This window comes from Adiantum capillus-veneris, chromosome 9 (genome assembly GCF_014529385.1).
Source record: "Adiantum capillus-veneris isolate H3 chromosome 9, ASM1452938v2, whole genome shotgun sequence".
Classification (NCBI taxonomy): domain Eukaryota; kingdom Viridiplantae; phylum Streptophyta; class Polypodiopsida; order Polypodiales; family Pteridaceae; genus Adiantum; species Adiantum capillus-veneris.
The window spans coordinates 23222739-23241714 of NC_140939.1; the positions used below are offsets into that span (position 1 = coordinate 23222739).

Genomic DNA, 18976 nt, shown 5'->3' on the forward strand with positions numbered 1-18976 from the left:
AGCAAGGGATTGCGCATATGTACATACACATGCATGGTGCATCAAATAAAGGATTGCCCATTTTCTAGAGCCAGGTTGTTACGTGGGGCCCACATGTGTACAGGTAGGACAGTGTGTACATAGTGCATCGATTTTCATCGTTACTAGTATCAGTGTGTTTTTTCTATAATAATAAGGAGTTGGTGGCGCGTAAAAATTCTCGAGGAAGCTATCCGCGGGCCGACGACATGAGGTAAGCAGGTGCGTCAGATGGCATCTAGTGGCGTCAGGAGGGCGAATGGGGTCAATACTTGCACGTGGAGAAGTACGGACACAACGTGGGTGTTTCCTTGTGATAATTATGCAGAAAGGTCATCATGAGGACCATATTTTGGGGCCACTTCACGTGGTGGCGAGACACATTATTGAAAAATGTTGAGTGCCAGGTGTGCGGATGATGCAAAAAGGTGACAACTATGCACTGCGATGTCAGTTTTTGGCCTGTTCGGGGTCCGTTTGAGGTCAAATAAAAGGCCAAGGGTGCCCAAGTAATAAAGCTAAGTGTTGGAACTGAAAAAACTGAGAGAAGACCAGAAAAAACGTGGAGAGAAGAGCAGGAACAGCCGCACTGTGTTTTTGGGGGTTTTTGGAGCCCGTAAACTGCTCATCCGAGGTCGAATTTGAGCACTTTGACATTGTAGACTGGGGTTTTGGGCCGTTCCGGACGCGATGGCACTGTCCATTTTGCCAAATTCCTCACTCTTTTTCTGCTATTTTGGTTGTGTAAGTTTCTCCTATGAGCGAAGCTTCTGCTCCATTTTGTGATTACATCTAGCTTATTTTACCCATACTGTGTGAGCTATTTGCCCCATTGGTGTTGGCCCAAGCTCTATTGTATCTAAACATCAGAAATTCTCCTCTTTTGAGCTGATTTTTTTGGGTGTGTGTGTTTGTGTGTCTCTCTCTGTGTGGAGTGGGTAAACACGGATAGTCTCTCTCCTCTCGCTCCATAGGTGTGTTCCCTGTCTCGGCCAGGTGTGTTGTGTCAGTCGAGTGGTGCCCCATATTTTGTGTGTGTATCTTCCCAAGAGTGTGTGTCAAGTCGCTATAGAGGCATTCTGTGTGTTTCCATCCCACTCACATTCTTTTGGCGCCTCCACGGAGGATCTTCTTCGAGTACCTTCCACGTCAAGCTTCAAACTTCGAGATTCGGGATTACAGGTTACAGGTTACAGGTATAGGTGATTCACACAGGTACAAGTAGCTGGAGTACAGTGATATACTACTAGTGGTGTCACTTGCAGTTGTTGTGGGTATGCATCACTTGGCACCTGTTTGAGCGCATTGTCTGTTGGATTGTACGTTACTTGTGGAAACTGCCATTGTACGCCTTTGTGGAGCCATATTTGGTGTTATTTGGCAGTCCCAACCATTTCTGAGACTTGGTCTGGAAGATAGTCATTTCTGAGACTTGACTATACGCGATTTGCATTAGCCTTCGTGTAAGGGTCGATAGCAACAGGTTTTATTGAGCTGGGGGATTCTCAAATGTGGAGATCCTTTCGGTGATACAGGTAGCTGGAGCACCCTTTTCGTGACCTCGCCATAGGCTATGTACTCTAGTGAGTCCTATTTGATGCTTGGGTTCTATTGTTGATAGTTTATGCATACATATATGGTCTATATTTTGGGTTCACACTGCTCTACTTCTGGGGAAACTCTGCCAAAAATTTTCCGAGTTGTGATGGCTGGTTTTTTTGTCTTTTGAGCCATTTATGCTGTTATGCTGCTGAAATTTTGGCAAAATCAGAGGATAAGTCAGGTATGCCTTCTTGGGAGCTACATGGTTAACTTTAATGGATGATCAAAATGGCCCTCAATTCACTCCATTTCATTTAACTCAAAGAATCCAGATAAATGTTCATGTGTCCAGGAAGATTTTTTTCCAGCAGCGCATAGTCTTTATGTTCGGGCCAAGAAGATTAAGAGAGATCCTGGAATGTCCTCTGCCTGTTGTAATTCCGATGATTAACTATGAAAATTCATTTGATGTGCACATATTTGTCCTTATCTAAAGTTGAGCTCCATTGAAGTTTCTGGGAATTGAGTCAGTCAAAAGTTTTGGGTTCTTGCACGTGTGTTCGAAGAGGTTCTCAAAGCATTAAGCTTGGGTAGCCATGGCTTTCTCTTATCTGGAGTTTCATGGAAGAAGTGATGAAGATGTGGAAGACTTTCTAGAAAAGATGGAGGTTGCCTGCATTAGCAACCAGATTCATGGCCAGGCGCAGATGTTACGTCTTCTCCAAATCTTTTTGAAGATTGATGCACGAGTCTGGTCCAAAGCATTTGAAGAGGAGTTGCGTGCAGCGGATCCACCTATAAGATTTAGTTGGGACAATCTAAGGCATGGGTTGGAAGTGGAGTTTGTGAAGATAGAAGATCTTCACAAAGTGTGGCAAGAAGTACAAGGTTTGGTGCAAAAGGAAGGTGAGCCAGTAGATGCGTACATACATAAGTTCTCATTGGCATGGGAGCGGATGTGCAAGGCCTTAGCACCACAAGTACCCCCGCCTGACATGATGAAGAAGGGTAGGTTCTTGGCTGGTCTTTGGGAGAATATACGTTGGAGAGTGGAGTTAAAGAAGCCTAGGACATATGAAGATGCACTAGAGGTAGCAAGGAACAAAGAATGGAAGCTGAGGAAAATGAGCCAACTGGGAGTAGAGTCTTTGCCAATGAGGTCTGAATTTCAGCCTATGGATTCTTCACAAGGTCGTATGCCAGGGGTTCATCATGAACCAGTGGTTCCTGTTACTCCTCAAGTTATGCCACCAATTGTCACTACAGTAGTGCAAGATGATGGGCTAAGGCAAGACATGAGGCAAGTGGTAGATTTGATGAAGAATCTCAGCCTAAACATGCTAGGTCAAGTGAGAAATAACAGCCGGGAGGTGAAGAAAGGCGTAGGAATGGTGTTGGACAAAGCAATGGTAGGTTTTGGAGGCAGACGCCCACATGTTATAATTGTGGAGAGTTGGGTCACATCAGCCTGCAATGTGATAAGCCACCAAGGATGGGGGGAGACATGTTTCCATTTCCAAGACAGGTGTTAACTAGGTCAAATGATTATGGAATTGAAATTAAGGGAGACGAGGGAACCAGTGGATTAACCCAAGAGGAAAAGGGAAAGACAAAAGTGCTAAGTGTAGTCACCTTGGAGAAGGCATTAAAGCTAAAGGATACATTAGTGATGCCTATTGGGAAGAGGACGACAGAGGAAAAGGAAGGAAGAAGTGCCCCAGGTCCTAATAAGAAGAAAGGAAAGATCCATGAAGGAGAGGATGTCAAGGCCAAGAGGATGGGCAATTAATCTATGACTTGAAGGAGGATCTGACAAGCAAGAAAGCCGATGTTACTTTTGGGCAGCTTATAGAGATGGTGCCTAAGCTAAAGCGACAATGGAAGAGGATGGTTAACCCAATGGAGAAAGAGCCAGAGAGAGGTTCAGCGAAGGTGTTGGCGATGGATGAGCTACCAGACATTTGCCCAATAGTAGATGTGTGGCACAAAAGAAAACATATGGGACAAGGTTATGTGGATGGTGGAGCCCAAATATGTGTCATAACACACTCATGCGTTGAGAAGATGGGTCTTACAGTAACTGGGGTGTCAAGCTTTAGGATCAGATTGGCAAACCATCAAAAAGTAAAATGTTTGGGTGTTGTAAAGAGCTTAGAAGTGGAGGCATATGATGCAAAGGCAGCAGTGGTTGATTTTCATGTGATGCCAGCAGGGTTGGGAGCATATCCTATTATACTGGGTAGACCATGGTTACGTGCAGTGGGAGTTGTTCAAGATTGGCGACATGGTACGATTAGCCTCTATGGAAAGACAGGTGCCAAGAAGCTTTATAATATGGACACAAGGAAACGATTAGAGGAGCTTTATCAAGATGAGTATGAGTCTAGTGATGAAGACTATTCCATGGTGACAGATGAGGATAGTGATAGCACTACCAGCAGTGATGAGGATGCTGATGTTGCATTTCTTTTGATGGACAAAGGAATCCAGGAGTCTGGTTTAGTTGCATTTGTGAATGAAGTTGAAGATGAGAGTGAAGGGCCTTATAAGGTGATTGAAGGGCTGATGCAAACGAAGGTTGAATTGTCAAAGAAGCGGGAATTGATGACACAAATGATCAGTGGAGACCTCTCAACTATGGAGAAAGAGATATATTTGCACATGCTAGCTAGTTTTTCTGATTTGTTCATTACTTCATATGAAAAGATCAGACGGTTCAAGGGTGAAGAGATGCATATAGAGATGAAATAAGGTTCTAAGCCAATGAGACAAAGGGTAAGAAGGATGGGACAAGAGCAGATGGAAGCCTTGCGGGAAGAGGTGGACAAGCTATTGAAGGCAGGGTTCATAGTCCCAGTGGAGACCACATAATGGGTGAGTCTAGTAGTAGTCAGTCCAAAGAATGATGGAAAGTGGAGGATTTGTGTAGATTTTAAGCCCTTAAATGTAGCCACTAAGAAGAACCCATATCCTCTTCCATTCATTGATCAACTCTTGGATTCAGTGGCAGGTTATGAGAGGTACAGTGTGTGTGATGGTTTTTCAAGCTATTTTTAATTGAAGATTTCTCTTAAAGACCGCACAAAGACAACTTTTATTATGCCATGGGGTTGCTATTGCTACACAGTATTTCCATTTGGGTTGTCAAATGGACCATCTTTCTATCAAGAGGGAGAAAATTGGGTATTGGAACCATTCATTGGTAGTTGTGTTAAGCTTTCATGGATGACTTCTGTGTCTACAGCAGTAGGGTGGAACACCATGAGAAGTTGCAGATGGTATTGGCTCGATATGATGAATGTGGAGGACAACTTAATCCAAAGAAATGTCATCTAGCACAACCAAGGGTGAAACTATTGGGCCATATGGTGTCAAAAAATGGCATTGAGGCTGATCCAGACAAGGTGAAGTCTATTATTCTTCTCCCATCACCTACGAGTACTAAGCAATTGGAAACCTTTATACACAAAGTGAAGTACATGGCACGGTTTATTCCATTGTCTTCACAGCTCCTTTATCCATTACAGCAGGTGGCAAAGCATGATCCATTACAATGGGATGACAAGTGTGAAGAAGTGTTTCAAGAGGTGAAAGAGGTGTTAGGGGGGTTGTCAACCATGCAGGCTCCTGATTGGGAGAAAGTGTTTTATGTAAATCCATCAGTAGGAGATGATTCCATTGGAGCCATGCTATTGCAAAAGGGGAAGGGCAGCCATTATATGAGGCCAGTGTATTGTGAAAGCTGAGTGAAGTTGGTAGCCGAGAGAAAGTTCTCGGAAGTAGAGCTAGTGATGGCCAGTGTAATATTTGCTTGTCGCCGATTTCGTCATTACTTGCTACCACGACCTTTTGTTTTCTTGACGAGTTATGCCTTTTTTCCACAGTTAATTAATGATACTACCATGTCAAATGTGATGAAGAAATGGGTAATTGAGCTGCAAGAGTTTGAGTTCTCTTTTCTAGTGGAAGATAGTACAAGGGCTACCCTAGCTGATTTGTTGACCTACAAGGAGAATCCCCTTATTGTTAAGGAAGAGGTGGTGAGAAAGGTAGTTGAAGAAGTGCCACAGATCAGCAATGCACATGTGTTGTTCTTTGATGGCTCATACAAAAAGAGCCATGATGCAGCTTCAGGGGGTATAGCACTTTATGATCCAGAGGGGAAGCTAGTATGCAAGAGAGGGTTCAAATTGGATGCTCATAGTAACAATGAGGCTGAATATGCTAGTCTGGAAGCCGGATTACACATTTTTTTGAAGCATGGGGTTCAAAGGCTGAGCATAAAAGGTGATGCCTTGTTAGTTGTGAAGCAAGTGTTGGGTGTGTGGAAGAGCAAGAACACCTCATTGAAGGAAATGTGTTTCAAAATTAAAGGCCAATTAAAAAATTTGAAGCATGGAGCATCAGACACATTGAACGTGCTCTAAATGGAGAGGCACATGAAGCAGCTCAAAGCATGATTGGGGAGCTATTTGTGTTGAGGACCAACTTACCTCTTTATCATGGCTCGGAAAGTTTGGCTCAAGAAGAGGAGTTTTTGCTAACAGGAATCATTCTAAAGGAGATTCAAAAGTCTAAGAAGTATGGTTTTGTGCATAGAGCATACAGGTACAAATTGATTGGTGATGTCTTATACATGAAAGGGGCTGATCTCGTGTTGAGACGTGTACCTTGGAGGGAGGAGCTTTACAGAGTGTTGGAAGAGAATCATGAAGGCACATGTGGCGGCCATTTTGCTCTAAAGATCACTTTGCATAAGATCTTGCAAGAGGGGTATGTCTGGCTTAGTTTGCACAAGGATGTTCACCATTGGTGTAGGTCTTGCAATAGGTGTCAAGCATTTGGGAAGAGAGTGTTGAAGCCAGAGCTACGAAAAACCATTATGGCGTTTGATGTGTTTGAAAAGTGGGGGATTGATGCAATAGGCCCGTTACCTATCACAAGCAGGGGCAAAAGCTATATTTTGACTGCAGTGGACTATCTCTCTAGATGGGCAGAGGCTATAGCAGTAAAACAGATCACTGCAAAGAATGTGGCAAAATTTTTGTACGATGAAATATGTTGCAAGTTTGGGGTGCCTACTTTCAGATAAGGGGCCAAGATTTAGAGCTAAACTGCTAGATTTTTTATGCGCAAAGATGAAGATTATGCTCCAGCATACCACTCCTTATTATCCGTAGTGTAATGGCTTCAATGAAAAGTTCAATGGTGAGTTGGTACAAATTCTTTCAAAAGTGACAGAGCACCAAGGAAAGAATTGGGATTTGGAATTTCCTAGTGCATTATGGGCTTACCGTACTTTGGTGAAGACAGGTACAGGGTTTACTCCATTTCATTTGGTGTATGGAAAGGAGGCACTATTGCCAGTGGAGGTAGAGTTGCCTATAGTAAAGATGCTAGAGAAGTTGCTTGGGCCGCCTAGTGATGCATTCAAAGAGGGGCTCTTGCAGTTACAAGAGGTTCAGTTGGATAGGATGAGCGCATTGGAGCATTATGGGCAGATGCAGGATAAGGCTTTGGCAAAGATAAATGAAAAGGTTAAAAGTAAGGGTATCAAGAAGCATGACTTGGTTTTGCGCTACAACAGTAAGCTGGACAACACCTTCCAAAAGAAGTTTCAAATTAAGTGGGAAGGCCCTTTCAAGGTAGTGGAGTGTTTCTCGAATGGTACATATCAGTTGGCTAACCTGGATGGGGTTCTACAGAACTGTTGGAATTAGGGTTGCAGAGAAACACACATAGCTTGGAGAAGACGAAGGAAGCTCAAGGCACACAATAGAGAGTGTGTTACTTAGTGTGCAATGGAAAGATAGATAGCCCTAGAGTGATGGGCGTATATACAATGCACGGGGGAAAAAACCTCTTAAAGAGGGAAAAAATGCCCCGGCGGTCCTAGTGTGTTCACACACATCACTACCACATGTATATGGTAACAAATCCCCCCTGGAGTGATGCGGTGAACGAGAGCTGGCACATGAGTAAAGGGAAGTTCCATGCCCTGAGGACATGATCAGTCCACAAAGGGGAGTAAGCCCAAAGCTTTGCGAAAAGCTTCAAGATTCTCACGAGACAATGCCTTTGTGAAAAGATCTGCAAGGTTGTCCTGTGTTGGCACATAAGCCAAGCTGATCTCTCCTGCTGAGAGCCTCTCCCTGAGATAGTGGTAATGCACCTCAATGTGCTTTGTGCGAGCATGAAAAACTGGGTTCCTCGCAACTGCCAATGCACTCTGACTGTCAGTGTAGATAGTGTTGGCAGTGTCCTATCCAACACCCAAATCAGCCATAAGGCATCTGAGCCATACACACTCAATCGTAGCTGTGAAGACTGCCCTATACTCAGCCTCACAACTCGAAGTGGCCACAGTAGTTGCTTCTTGCTCAACCATGATATACATGAACTGCCAAGCACGAAACAAAAACCACTTGTGGACACTCGCGTGTCAAAACAACCAGCCCAATCTGAGTCTGAAAAAGCATGTAAGTCTGGCGGCAATGATCCCCCCTTGGGATAAAACAAGCCAAGATGTAAAGTACCACTAAGGTAGGGGAAAATCCTCTTGAGAGCCTGCCAATGCTTAGACCCTGGGCTATGCATAAATCTGCTGACCTGTGAGACTGCAAACTGAATATCCGGCCTCGTGTTGCATACATAAATGAGGCAGCCAACAGCAATTTGATAAAGAGTGACATCATCAGGATCACCAGCATCATGTAGACTCAACTTCAAACATGTTTCCATGGGAGTGGCAATAGGTTTGCAATCCTCAAGTCCAAACTTACATAGCAATGTCTCTATGTAACTTTTCTGACACAAAGCAATACCACCATCACACTGCTTAAACTGTATACCCAAATAATGATGCAACAGCCCCAAATCTTTCATCTTGAAAGAAGCATTCAAATCAGCCTTAAATTCAGGAATATGTCTCTCATTTGGTCCACTGATCAGCAAATCATCAACATAAAGAACCACAATGAGAAGTACATCACCCTCATGCTTTACATACAATGTGCTTTCTATTGGACTGTTACGAAAGCCTTGTTTGACCAAATAAGTGTCATCTTTCTCATACCAAGCACGAGGAGATTGCTTCAACCCATACAGAGCCTTGTTACATTTGCACACTTTGTCCTCTTGTCCTTTTATGACAAAACCGCGAGACTGCGTTACATAAACTTCCTCAAATATGTCACCATTCAAGAAAGCAGTAACAATGTCTAATTGATGTACATCCCAACCAAAATGAGCTGCCAATGCACATAGAAAACGCACAGTAGTCATACGACAAGTGGGATCAAAAGTCTCTTCATAATCTATGCCTTTTTGTTGTGCATAACCCTTTGCAACAAGTCGAGCCTTATGGCGATCGATCTCACCATCCGGCTTGCGTTTCAACTTGTAAACCCACTTCGTACCAATGGCCTTTTTGCCAGGAGGCAAATCACATAAAGTCCATGTGTCATTTTCTATAAGTGCATCATATTTTGATTGCATGGCAGCCATCCAATTTTCGGAAGTGCTTCATCAAAAGTCAGAGGCTCCTCAACATCATGTAAGCTAGACACAGCCAAAGCATAACACTCTGATGCATAAGATGCATGGCGAGAGCCTGAACGAGTACGACTAGACAAAGGAGCATCCAATTTACTGTCACGCAAAGTATGCACCAGCCATTTTGGCATACCTCTAGCCTGCTCATTTTCAGCCCTTTCCTCGTCAAGTACATCATGTACATCTGCATCAGTAATAGGCTGATCTAAAACATTTTCACAAACCCCCATAGGCTATACATTTGCCTCATTGGAACTTACATTCGTATTTCCACCAATGAAAAGAGGCAACAAAGTGTCATAAATGTCCTGTGAGCTTACATTACTGTCTCTAGTACATGACAGCAAGGGCTGAACAGAATCTTCCACAAACACTGCATCCAGAGAAACCAGAATACGTTTTGTTTGCGGATGATACAACCTGTAACCTTTGCTTTCAGCACTATAATCAACAAAAATACATTTGACAGCCTTATCATCCAATTTTCTACGTTGCACTTGTGGCACCAACGACTAGCCAGAAATGCATTAAATTCATGAGACATATACTCCCCCCCTCGATCGGAACGGAGGGTGCCCATAGAACATTTCAAGACATTTTCAGCCATAGCCAGAAATTGTTTGAAGCACATAAAAACTCTGGACTTCGCTTTAAGCGGAAATACCCATGCATGCGTAGAGTAGTCATCAATGAAAGTCATGAAGTACAGGTAATTGCCCAAGGACGGAGTTTGCATGGGCCCACAAACATCACTATGCACAAGCTGCAACCTACATGTGGCCTGAAATGAACCATCCTTTGGAAATTTAGAACGCTGCATCTTACCCAAAATACAGCCTTCACAAACATGTTTGACAGGTGCTTCAAGAGGCAGCAAAGAAGCAACCATATCAGATTTTTGCAAACGCAGCAAACTAGCAAAATTCAAATGACCAAAACGTGCATGCCAAAGTTTTGCATCTGAAATAGCCCTTGAATCTGCAATAGCATTTGAAAAATTTTGTCCACACTTGTCATACAAAGTGAGCTTATACAGCCCATGGCACAAAAGCCCTGATGCAACAATTTCATCACCAAAACTGAGATCATGAACTGTACATCTGTCATCCACAAATTTGATTACAAGTCAAAGTCTAGCAAGTGCGGATACAAACAAGAGATTCTTCTTGATCCTAGGTACATAAAGTGCATCAACAAGTGTGAAGGAACTGCCATTAGCAGCAGTGAGCACAATCTTTCCAACTCCCTGAATTGGATAAGAGGCATTGTTGGCACAAGTGACTGAATTCCCATGAGGGACAGACTCGAGAGAGGTAAACAATTCACGATGTGAGGTAATGTGCTTTGTAGCACCACTGTCGAAATACCACACATGTGAATCTGCAGCAACTGACAAGCATGTATCATGGACAGTAGGATTGTAAGTGCACTCTGCGCTAAAGCCCATTCTGCATCAACATCAGCATTACAGTCTCCTTTCACAGAAGACTCAAAAATGGTTGCATTTATAGTGGAACCAGCATTTGTAGTGGAACCACCCTCTTTCTTCTTAGCCTCTTTGGCCTTCAACTTAGGACACGACTTGATCAAGTGATCATTGGCTTTACAATAATGGCAACGCATCTTCTTTTTGCCCTTATCACCAGAATTGCCAGACGAAGTGCTGCCAGCAGAAGCATTAGGAACAGAATTTTTGCCACTCGCAGCAGAACCATAAGAAGTGGCTGCATTACTGTTACCACCCTTTCTTTGAGAAGCAATAAAAGCCTGTTCAATTGCACGCTGCCTAGTCCTGTTTTTTCTGGAAAGTGACTCTTGCAACAGCAATGTGCATAATTCATCAAACTTGACAACTTCAGGATTTTCTTGGGTCATAAGTCTCCAAGTACTAGCAAAAATCTGGTAGGAATCTGGTAAGGCATCGAGAACAGTCTGCACAAGGGAACTGTCTGAAATGACTTGACCTGCAGAAATAAGCTTCTCATTGATATCCTTGACACTATCAAGGAAAGTGTCCATATCATCTTCCTCATGCATAATCTTCGACTCCAGCTCTTTCTGCAGCAAAGCAATTTTAGCCTCATTGCGGCTTGCATAAAGACATTCTAAAATATCCCAAGCCTGTTTTGCAGATTTTGTTGAACGGATGTGAGGAACAATGGTGCACTTCACAGAAAACGCAATCAATGCATGAGCCTGTGCATCCTTAACATCCCAACGAGCTTGTTCTGCCGTAGGCAAAACAACTCTAACAACTGCAATCCTTGCAGCAAGACCTGCAACATCCTCAACATCGCCTACATCCTCAGAACCAGGACGTACATCAATGCCCTGCACAATGTTATAGACAACCTTTAACACAAGAACATGTTGCATCATATAAAGCCACATAGGGTAGTTGTCCCCATCCAACCTGTCCTCAGTAGAAAACATCTTGAACACATCTGTGTTGTTGTTTTCAGCCATGGTAAATGTTGCACCTGATGTGAAAACTGCCCGAAAATAGGAGAAACGGAGTGGGAACAACCTGTGCTATATAGCACAAACCGTAGAAGACTATAAGGAACCTGTTATGCAGAAAAAGGCACTGACAGAAATTCTGCACAAAATGACGAAATAGCCTGTGCAGTACTGCCTGTAGTGAAAACGGAGACCGAAATGAGCCCAAATCAAAATTCTGAGCAGACCGTGCTCTTCGAGCATTCCCAAAATTTTTGTCGACCTACGAACGCTCGCCAAAGATCACTGAAATCGGAGAAAGTGAGCAGGCGTGTGCTGGAGCAGCTGGCGACTAAGCCGGGGAGGACGTGACCTGCTCTGATACCAATTGTTGGAATTAGGGTTGCAGAGAAACACACACAGCTTGGAGAAGACGAAGGAAGCTCAAGGCACACAATAGAGAGTGTGTTACTTAGTGTGCAATGGAAAGATAGATATCCCTAGAGTGATGGGCGTATATACAATGCACGGAGGAAAAAACCTCCTAAAGAGGGAAAAAATGCCCCGGCGGTCCTAGTGTGTTCACACACATCACTACCACATGTATATGGTAACAATAAGTCAAGGGTAAATGGATTGCGTCTTAAATTGTATCATGCTAGGTTAATGATGGTCGAGCAAGATCAGCTGTCTGTGGATCAAGCAGTGTTGGTGAAGGATGAGGAGACTTGTGACGCTGCGAGTCTCATATCGCTTTTTGCTGCTGCTGATCATGAATGATCTAGCAGGCTAGTGGATGGGCAAATTATGTCAGGAGTGTTTTGGAGCAAGGGATTGCGCATATGTACATACACATGCATGGTGCATCAAATAAAGGATTGCCCATTTTCCAGAGCCAGGTGGTTACGTGGGGCCCACGTGTGTACAGGTAGGACAGTGTGTACATAGTGCATCGATTTTCATCGTTACTAGTACCAATGTGTTTTTTCTACAATAATGAGGAGTTGGTAGCGCGTAAAACTTCTTCAGAAAGCTATCCGTGGGCCGACGACATGAGGTAAGCAGGTGCGTCAGATGGCATCTAGTGGCGTCGGGAGGGCGAATGGGGTCAATTCTTGCACGTGGAGAAGTACGGACACAACGTGGGTCTTTCCTTGTGATAATTATGCAAAAAGATCATCATGGGGACCATATTTTGGGGCCACTTCACGTGGTGGCGAGATGCATTATTGAAAAATGTTGAGTGCCAGATGTGCGGATGATGCAAAAAGGTGACAACTATGCACTGCGAGGTCAGGTTTTGGCATGTTCGGGGTCCGTTTGAGGTCAACTAAAAGGCCAAGGGTTCCCAAGTAATAAATCTAAGTGTGGGAACTGAAAAACCTGAGAGAAGACCAGAAAAAACGTGTAGAGAAGAGGAGGAACAACCGCAACTGTGTTTTTGGGGATTTTTGGAGCCTGCTTTGGTCGTAAACTGCTCATCCGAGGTCGGATTTGATCACTTTGACATTGTAGACTCGGGTTTTGGGCCGTTCCAGACGTGATGGCGCTGCCCATTTTTCCAAATTCCTCACTCCTTTTTGTTGTTTTGGCTGTGTAAGTTTCTCCTATGAGCGAAGCTTCTGCTCCAGTTTGTGATTGTATCTGGCTTTTTTTACCCATACTGTGCGAGATATTTGCCCCATTGGTGTTGGCCCAAGCTCTATTGTATCTGAACATCAGAAATTCTCCTCTGTTTAGCTGAGTTTTTTGGGTGTGTGTGTGTCTCTCTCTGTGTGTGGAGTGGGTAAACGGATAGTCTCTCTCCTCTCGCTCCATAGGTGTGTTCCCTGTCTCGTCCAGGTGTGTTGTGTCAGCCGAGTGGTGCCCCATAGTTTGTGTGTGTATCTTCCCAAGACTGTGTGTCGAGTCATTATAGAGGCGTTCTGTGTGTTTCCATCCCGCTCACAATGTGTCTATATTTGTAATTATATACAAAATAAAAACATTGTGTATGTGTCACATAGACCCAAGGTATGTTAGACACACCCAACCAAGCCATATGACCAGGAAATTGAGACTAGAATTTGTAACTACATGTAAAAGAAACTAACGATCTTAACATCTTTAACGCTATGATGTCACACATCCAGTTTGAGATTAAGTACATTCTTTACTGAGTTAATACAGCACTACCACCCAAAATTGTTGGTATCACTAACTTGCAAAATCTAGGCTAGGTTCCGAGCTTGCCTTGAAAAAATTTGACAAAATGTGACAAGATCTATTGTAACTACCGATAGATGCTTCAAACTATGATCTAAAAGCCGATTTAGTGCTTCGGACAGGCAACGAGAGGCTCAGGGAGTCAACAGCGTTGGCGGCCGCAGTGGAAGAAGTCGGGACTCGGACGCAAGCTCCAGACTAGCCAAAGACGAAGTTATCAGGGTGGAAGATCTGCCCATAGGGTCCCGTTTGAACACTATCCATAATACCTGGCTCCAGATCCATGGGCACGGCATGAGGCACATAGCACCCACAACTTGCCTCGTTGTAGTACACATTCACTCTCTCGAGCTGCACATCAGCGTCACTGCTGTATGACCCTGTGGGATCAATGGCGTGCTCTATGCATACCACATCCCAAAACTTGGCATCGACCTGGCTGCCTTCTGCACCTGTTTGTGGATTCACAACTTCTGTGACGAGGAGGTATCCACCTCATAAACTCAGTCCAAGAAATCAGCCAATTGAAGTCGCTCGATTGCAATCCCCACATTGTAGAGTGACTCTTCGCCTCACTGCCTTGTTGGTCGATATACGAATATCATTCATTTGCTGCCCCGCTGCTCGGTGTCTAGTAATTCCATCTTAGCCAGCACCGGCTAATGAGTAGGAACATGTGCATAATCACTCGCCAAGCAAGCAGCAACTCGAATGAAACGCGGGCAGGTGCTCACCGGATTCTGCCCTCTTGCAATGTGGTGCGTGTATCACATTCACCATCTCTTCCTTCCATGCCTTCTTGAGCGCCACCACACATGGTTTGCAAAAACCACCAAAAATTCTGCCACCCTTTTCATTGCATCGCCCTGTCGTAGTGATTTGGTCTCTACTACCCTGGCTATTCTCATGCGCACTCATGTTGCGCTCCCACACGGTGGATAGCCCGCTTTGTCAAGGGGGAACCCATCGGCCATCCATAGCCTACCCCAACATGTTGTTCCACTCATGCCGACATATCTCGCATCCTCTTGTAATCAGGCGACTTTACCCGCCTCGCATCCTCTTGTACTCCGCCTCATCGAGGGGGAATCCAACGGCCATCTATGGCCTACATTCAAACCAGCCCCTGCTGATCCATCTCTTCCTTCATAGTTGTTACCTCAGTGGCCCACTTATCCTGCATCATAGCCTAGAGCATACACATTTATGGTGCCGGCTCATAAGCTACTAGAGAACGAGCATCCTACACTTTACTAGACCAAAGTGTTAAGAATGCAGACATGGGACTTACACCTATGTAAGCTTTACAAAATTGTCTTGGGCAAGTTGATATTCAGAGGACTCCATGATACCCATACCTGGAAAACTTTGTCTTGACAATGCTGCCAGCCATTACTAATAGGTGATACGCTTGCAACCGCCATAAGTAGCCCCTCCTCAACAGATAGGGTGTCTATGAGAGTGACACTAAAGCATATGAAGTGGTCAAAACCTGGATGCAAAGAGGTCATTGTGTACAGGATGGTTCCTGGGATGACAGCCAGCAAGAGTACAAATGGAAAGGCGGATAAAAAATTTGCCATCACAAAGACTGCCACACCATAGTGCCCATTCAAAAGCTCACATATGAATATCTTGTATTACAGGAAAATTAAGTTAACCCTTGTTCAACACAAAAGAAGCAAGTGCAAAGGCACTAATTAGAAATGGTACCTTCATATCCTCAATGAACGATGGAAAGCTTGCAACCCCCATAAAAGTCGAGAATGCGGTCACGAAAATAAACAGGCCAGCCCTTGCCTACACTTCAGAAAGATTAACTCATGAGTGTAAAATAATTGCATTAAGATGCATCCAAGGTATTTATGTGCAAGTAAACTATGTGCATCTAGTGCGTAAATGAGTGTCCGGATGTGATGCATACGGATGATGTAAGCATTTGCACAAATACAAGCGTGGATATGCACCACAAATTTTAACCTCTTACCTGAATGTCATCGAAAGATTGGCCCAGTTTGAAGTAGATTGTGCCTACACAGATTGACAGCATTGTATACATAAACAAACCGAACCAGTAGTATGCAATGTCTCTTCTCATGTTTGTGAAGGATCTTGATGTAAGGTAGAGGTCTGTTTCAAGGTGCTCGCTTTGCCAAGATCACTTTTCCCTATTGACTCTCCTCCCTGGCAGCAATTAAACATCAAGATGTCATAAATAATGCAATACTATAATGTAGAAGATAGCAAAATGAGAAGATTCGTCATGTCAGCAAATGCTACAATTCTACATTCGACGTAAGCAAACCTTTTGTTTTACTTTTTGTGTTTTTATAGCCACCACCTTTCACTGTACTTGTTGTGTCGTTATAGTCACCGCCTTCTTCATATCTGTGTTCGCATAGGCTCCGATAAGAGTCTGAGCTCTATGTGATTTTGTGAGTGTTTCACTACCGAGTTCCTCATCTTTTGTCTAGCACACATGAAAAGTGTATGGCTTGCTCTTCATCAGCAATATGTCAAGAAAAACTTAGTCACATGGCAAACAGGAATAATACCTCTTCAAAGTCAAAATTGATAACCCATAAGAAATGGTCCGAGGGATTCCGAAAAGGAGGGCAAGAAAATCCAGCATCATCAAAAAACTACAACAGAACATTTTGAATAACTCTGTCAATGACCACACACTTTCATTTCTTTCATGTTTAGGGATTTACCTCTTGTGCTTTCAATCGTTCACCAAAGTAGACTGTTTGGCTAGAAGAGAGTAGGCACAAGTGATGAAAGAGCTCAAAAACCTCACTACCTAGCTGATGAATTGAGATAAGTACTGTTCTTCCAGACTTGGCAAGCAATCGGAGCCTTTTGACAACATGGAAAGCAACAGCACTGACAAATTCATTGTGAAAAAGCAGCTTCAAAATAGTACATAGTTCTTCTAGCCATATATGGCAAAGATGCTTTGGCCAAATCTGAATGCTAGCAATGCGTGCGGAACTTCATCTTGATAATCAATGATATTACCTCCTGGATGTTAACCCCCAAGTGCATACATAGCATAAGGAGGCACAATACACTGAACATGGGCTCAACACGAGCCCAAGAGCAAACCAAGGCCGGGTCTATAGTGGCCGGCGTCACCAATAAATCCGACTCAATACATATCCCACGAGTGAAGGGTAACTCACCTCAAACTCGGGGAGCCAAGTTGGATCAGAAAAAAAGGAGTACAATAGGGTTCGGAGCACCAAGGCTCACCCTTCCTAGCATACAACAAAAGGGGCTCGAGTCTCACTCGAGAGACTAGTTGAAAAGCCTCAAAACCGTCTCGACACTCTGGCTCAGTAGAGACCAGGTGGAGATCCAAATAACCACAACCCACAACGGGTAATCGCGCAACCACAACCCATTGTGGGCATAGACCTTAAAGCACAATGTAAAGGAGGGGCCTTGCACCCACTAGCCTGAGTCTGAAGCTATCCAAACTGCTCCAAATACGCAATGTAGCCCTCTCTGGCTTGACTGTCTATGCAAAACAGATTACCCCGCAGGGTGTAGGGAATGACCTGCCGAATAGCAAAAGAGGCAGCCCCAGCGGGGTCTACTCCTGCTTCAATCCTTGTAAGCTGGTAGAATTCACACAACCCCCGACTGGACTAACCTGTGTCTCCAACAGGCTACTCAGGGCTCCAAAATTCAACTGCGTGCATCCCCCTCTATGGGACTTCCTTTATGCATGATCTCGAGGTGGAGCCACCTCTGATAACTTGGGCACAACCTTACTGTAGGCTGCCCCGACTTGCACCTGTATGATGAATGCAGCCCAATCCAAGGTGCGACCAATGGAATCAAAAAGCAGCCCCAACTGAGTGGCAGGCCCGCTGGATGCACACCCGAAAGCCCTGTGGTAATGAGGGCACAGCTCTATGGCCTGCAGCCCCAAATTGCTGAGCTGAGGGCGTTGTCTGCTACCCCGAGACCTGCTCCTGTGCAGTGATGAAATAGCTCGTGGCCCCCGCACTTGGGTAGGCCCATGGCTAATGGCGACCCCGCAGGGTGCAAGCACTGCCCGCCACTGTGCAGGCGTGAAGACTGATGACCCGGCGCGCGAGCTCGCGGCCGAGGCGATGGAGTTTCCCCTGTCTCTGTGTAACGGCAGCGAACCCAATGGTTCGTTAATGATTGCTTATGCATTCCTTTGGACCTTAATCCCCTACGCGTCTGTAGGACGCTTTCACATCCGGCCACATGACCTACCCATCTTAAAGCCACAAGAGGGCGCTCTCGCGCAGCAGCCCCAATCGAATACTCAATGCCCCTCTCCACTAAAGGGCCTTCCCACACTGGAGGCCTCTCGTCGGCTCGGAGCCCTCGAGGCCTCGGAACATGAAAATGAGCTAGTATCGAGAGGCCGAGGAGAGGTGGAGGGTCCCAAAATGCTCTCCAAAAAGGGGACCCGTAACACTGGAGGATTAAAAATGCTTTCGCATCTAGCTTATTGTTGATGCATGGATCAAAATACATCACAATCTCTCTCTCTCTCTCTCTCTCTCTCTCTCTCTCTCTCTCTCTCTCTCTCTCTAGCTGTGTGCACGCCTATGCGACCGATGACTACATAGTGCACTATCGGAGCAAGCTTCTGTTGATGCGTGTCGGGGGGGGGGGGGGGGGGGGGGACCGGAATCCCTCCCCGTTTATCCTAGTATAGATGAGTGACGCAACTTAGCCATGGTGAATGTGAATGTGAATGTATATGTATGTATGTAGATATGTGTGTGTTCGTGTGTAATACTTTATTTGTATGGTGTGTGTGTATGTGTGAAAGGCATACATATGTGTTACACACACACAAGGTGTGTATATGTACATGTGTATGTATGTATATATATATTACAAACACACACATAGTATGTGATACCCCTCCCCCCCCCCCCCCCCCCCCCCCCCCTTGATGCCCCCTCCCTTATGTATACGATATGAGTATGAAATAATGAGGGGCTACCCCTATTGTATACGCTTATGTACAAAATTCAAAAACCCCCATCTTGTACACTCACGTGGTACCATACGGAAAAACATAGTGAACCCCCCGGGAGTTGAACAGGCTTTTATTGATTCTCAAAGAAAGGGTGGTAACAGCAATGCACCTACTTCTTATGGTTCTGCTGCGAGTGGCAAAAATTATGTTCCTAATGCTTATGCTGGCAGCAATCGTCTGGAA

At 44.6% G+C, this 18976-nt stretch overlaps 3 protein-coding genes across 3 annotated transcripts in view; all 3 read right to left on the reverse strand.

The window, feature by feature from the left end:
• The window catches only part of LOC147450220 (ABC transporter G family member 1-like), a 94209-nt gene extending 78331 nt beyond the window's left edge, over nt 1–15878 (reverse strand). Inside the window, exons 1-2 of the mRNA XM_086519502.1 lie at nt 15746–15878; nt 15472–15558 (exon numbers count right to left, since the gene is read on the reverse strand). Coding sequence (XP_086375628.1) covers nt 15472–15558; nt 15746–15856 — 198 coding nt within the window. The 5' untranslated portion in view covers nt 15857–15878. The remainder of the gene's footprint in view (nt 1–15471; nt 15559–15745) is intronic.
• LOC147450221 (tubulin beta-2 chain-like) lies at nt 12286–15023 on the reverse strand. The gene is made up of 2 exons (XM_086519503.1): nt 14493–15023; nt 12286–14252 (listed from the first exon to the last, which is right to left on the reverse strand). The coding sequence occupies exons 1-2, from the start codon at nt 14674–14676 to the stop codon at nt 13957–13959; spliced, it is 480 nt and encodes a 159-aa protein (XP_086375629.1). The 5' UTR covers nt 14677–15023; the 3' UTR covers nt 12286–13956.
• A 38-nt stretch (nt 15879–15916) lies between the features above and the next one.
• Nucleotides 15917–18279, reverse strand: LOC147450222 (uncharacterized). Its single transcript, XM_086519501.1, has 7 exons — nt 17736–18279; nt 17534–17657; nt 16473–16644; nt 16314–16400; nt 16210–16228; nt 16064–16138; nt 15917–15942 (listed from the first exon to the last, which is right to left on the reverse strand). Exons 1-7 carry the CDS (start codon nt 18277–18279, stop codon nt 15917–15919), a joined length of 1047 nt encoding a protein of 348 aa, XP_086375627.1.
• Between the last annotated feature and the right edge of the window lie 697 nt (nt 18280–18976).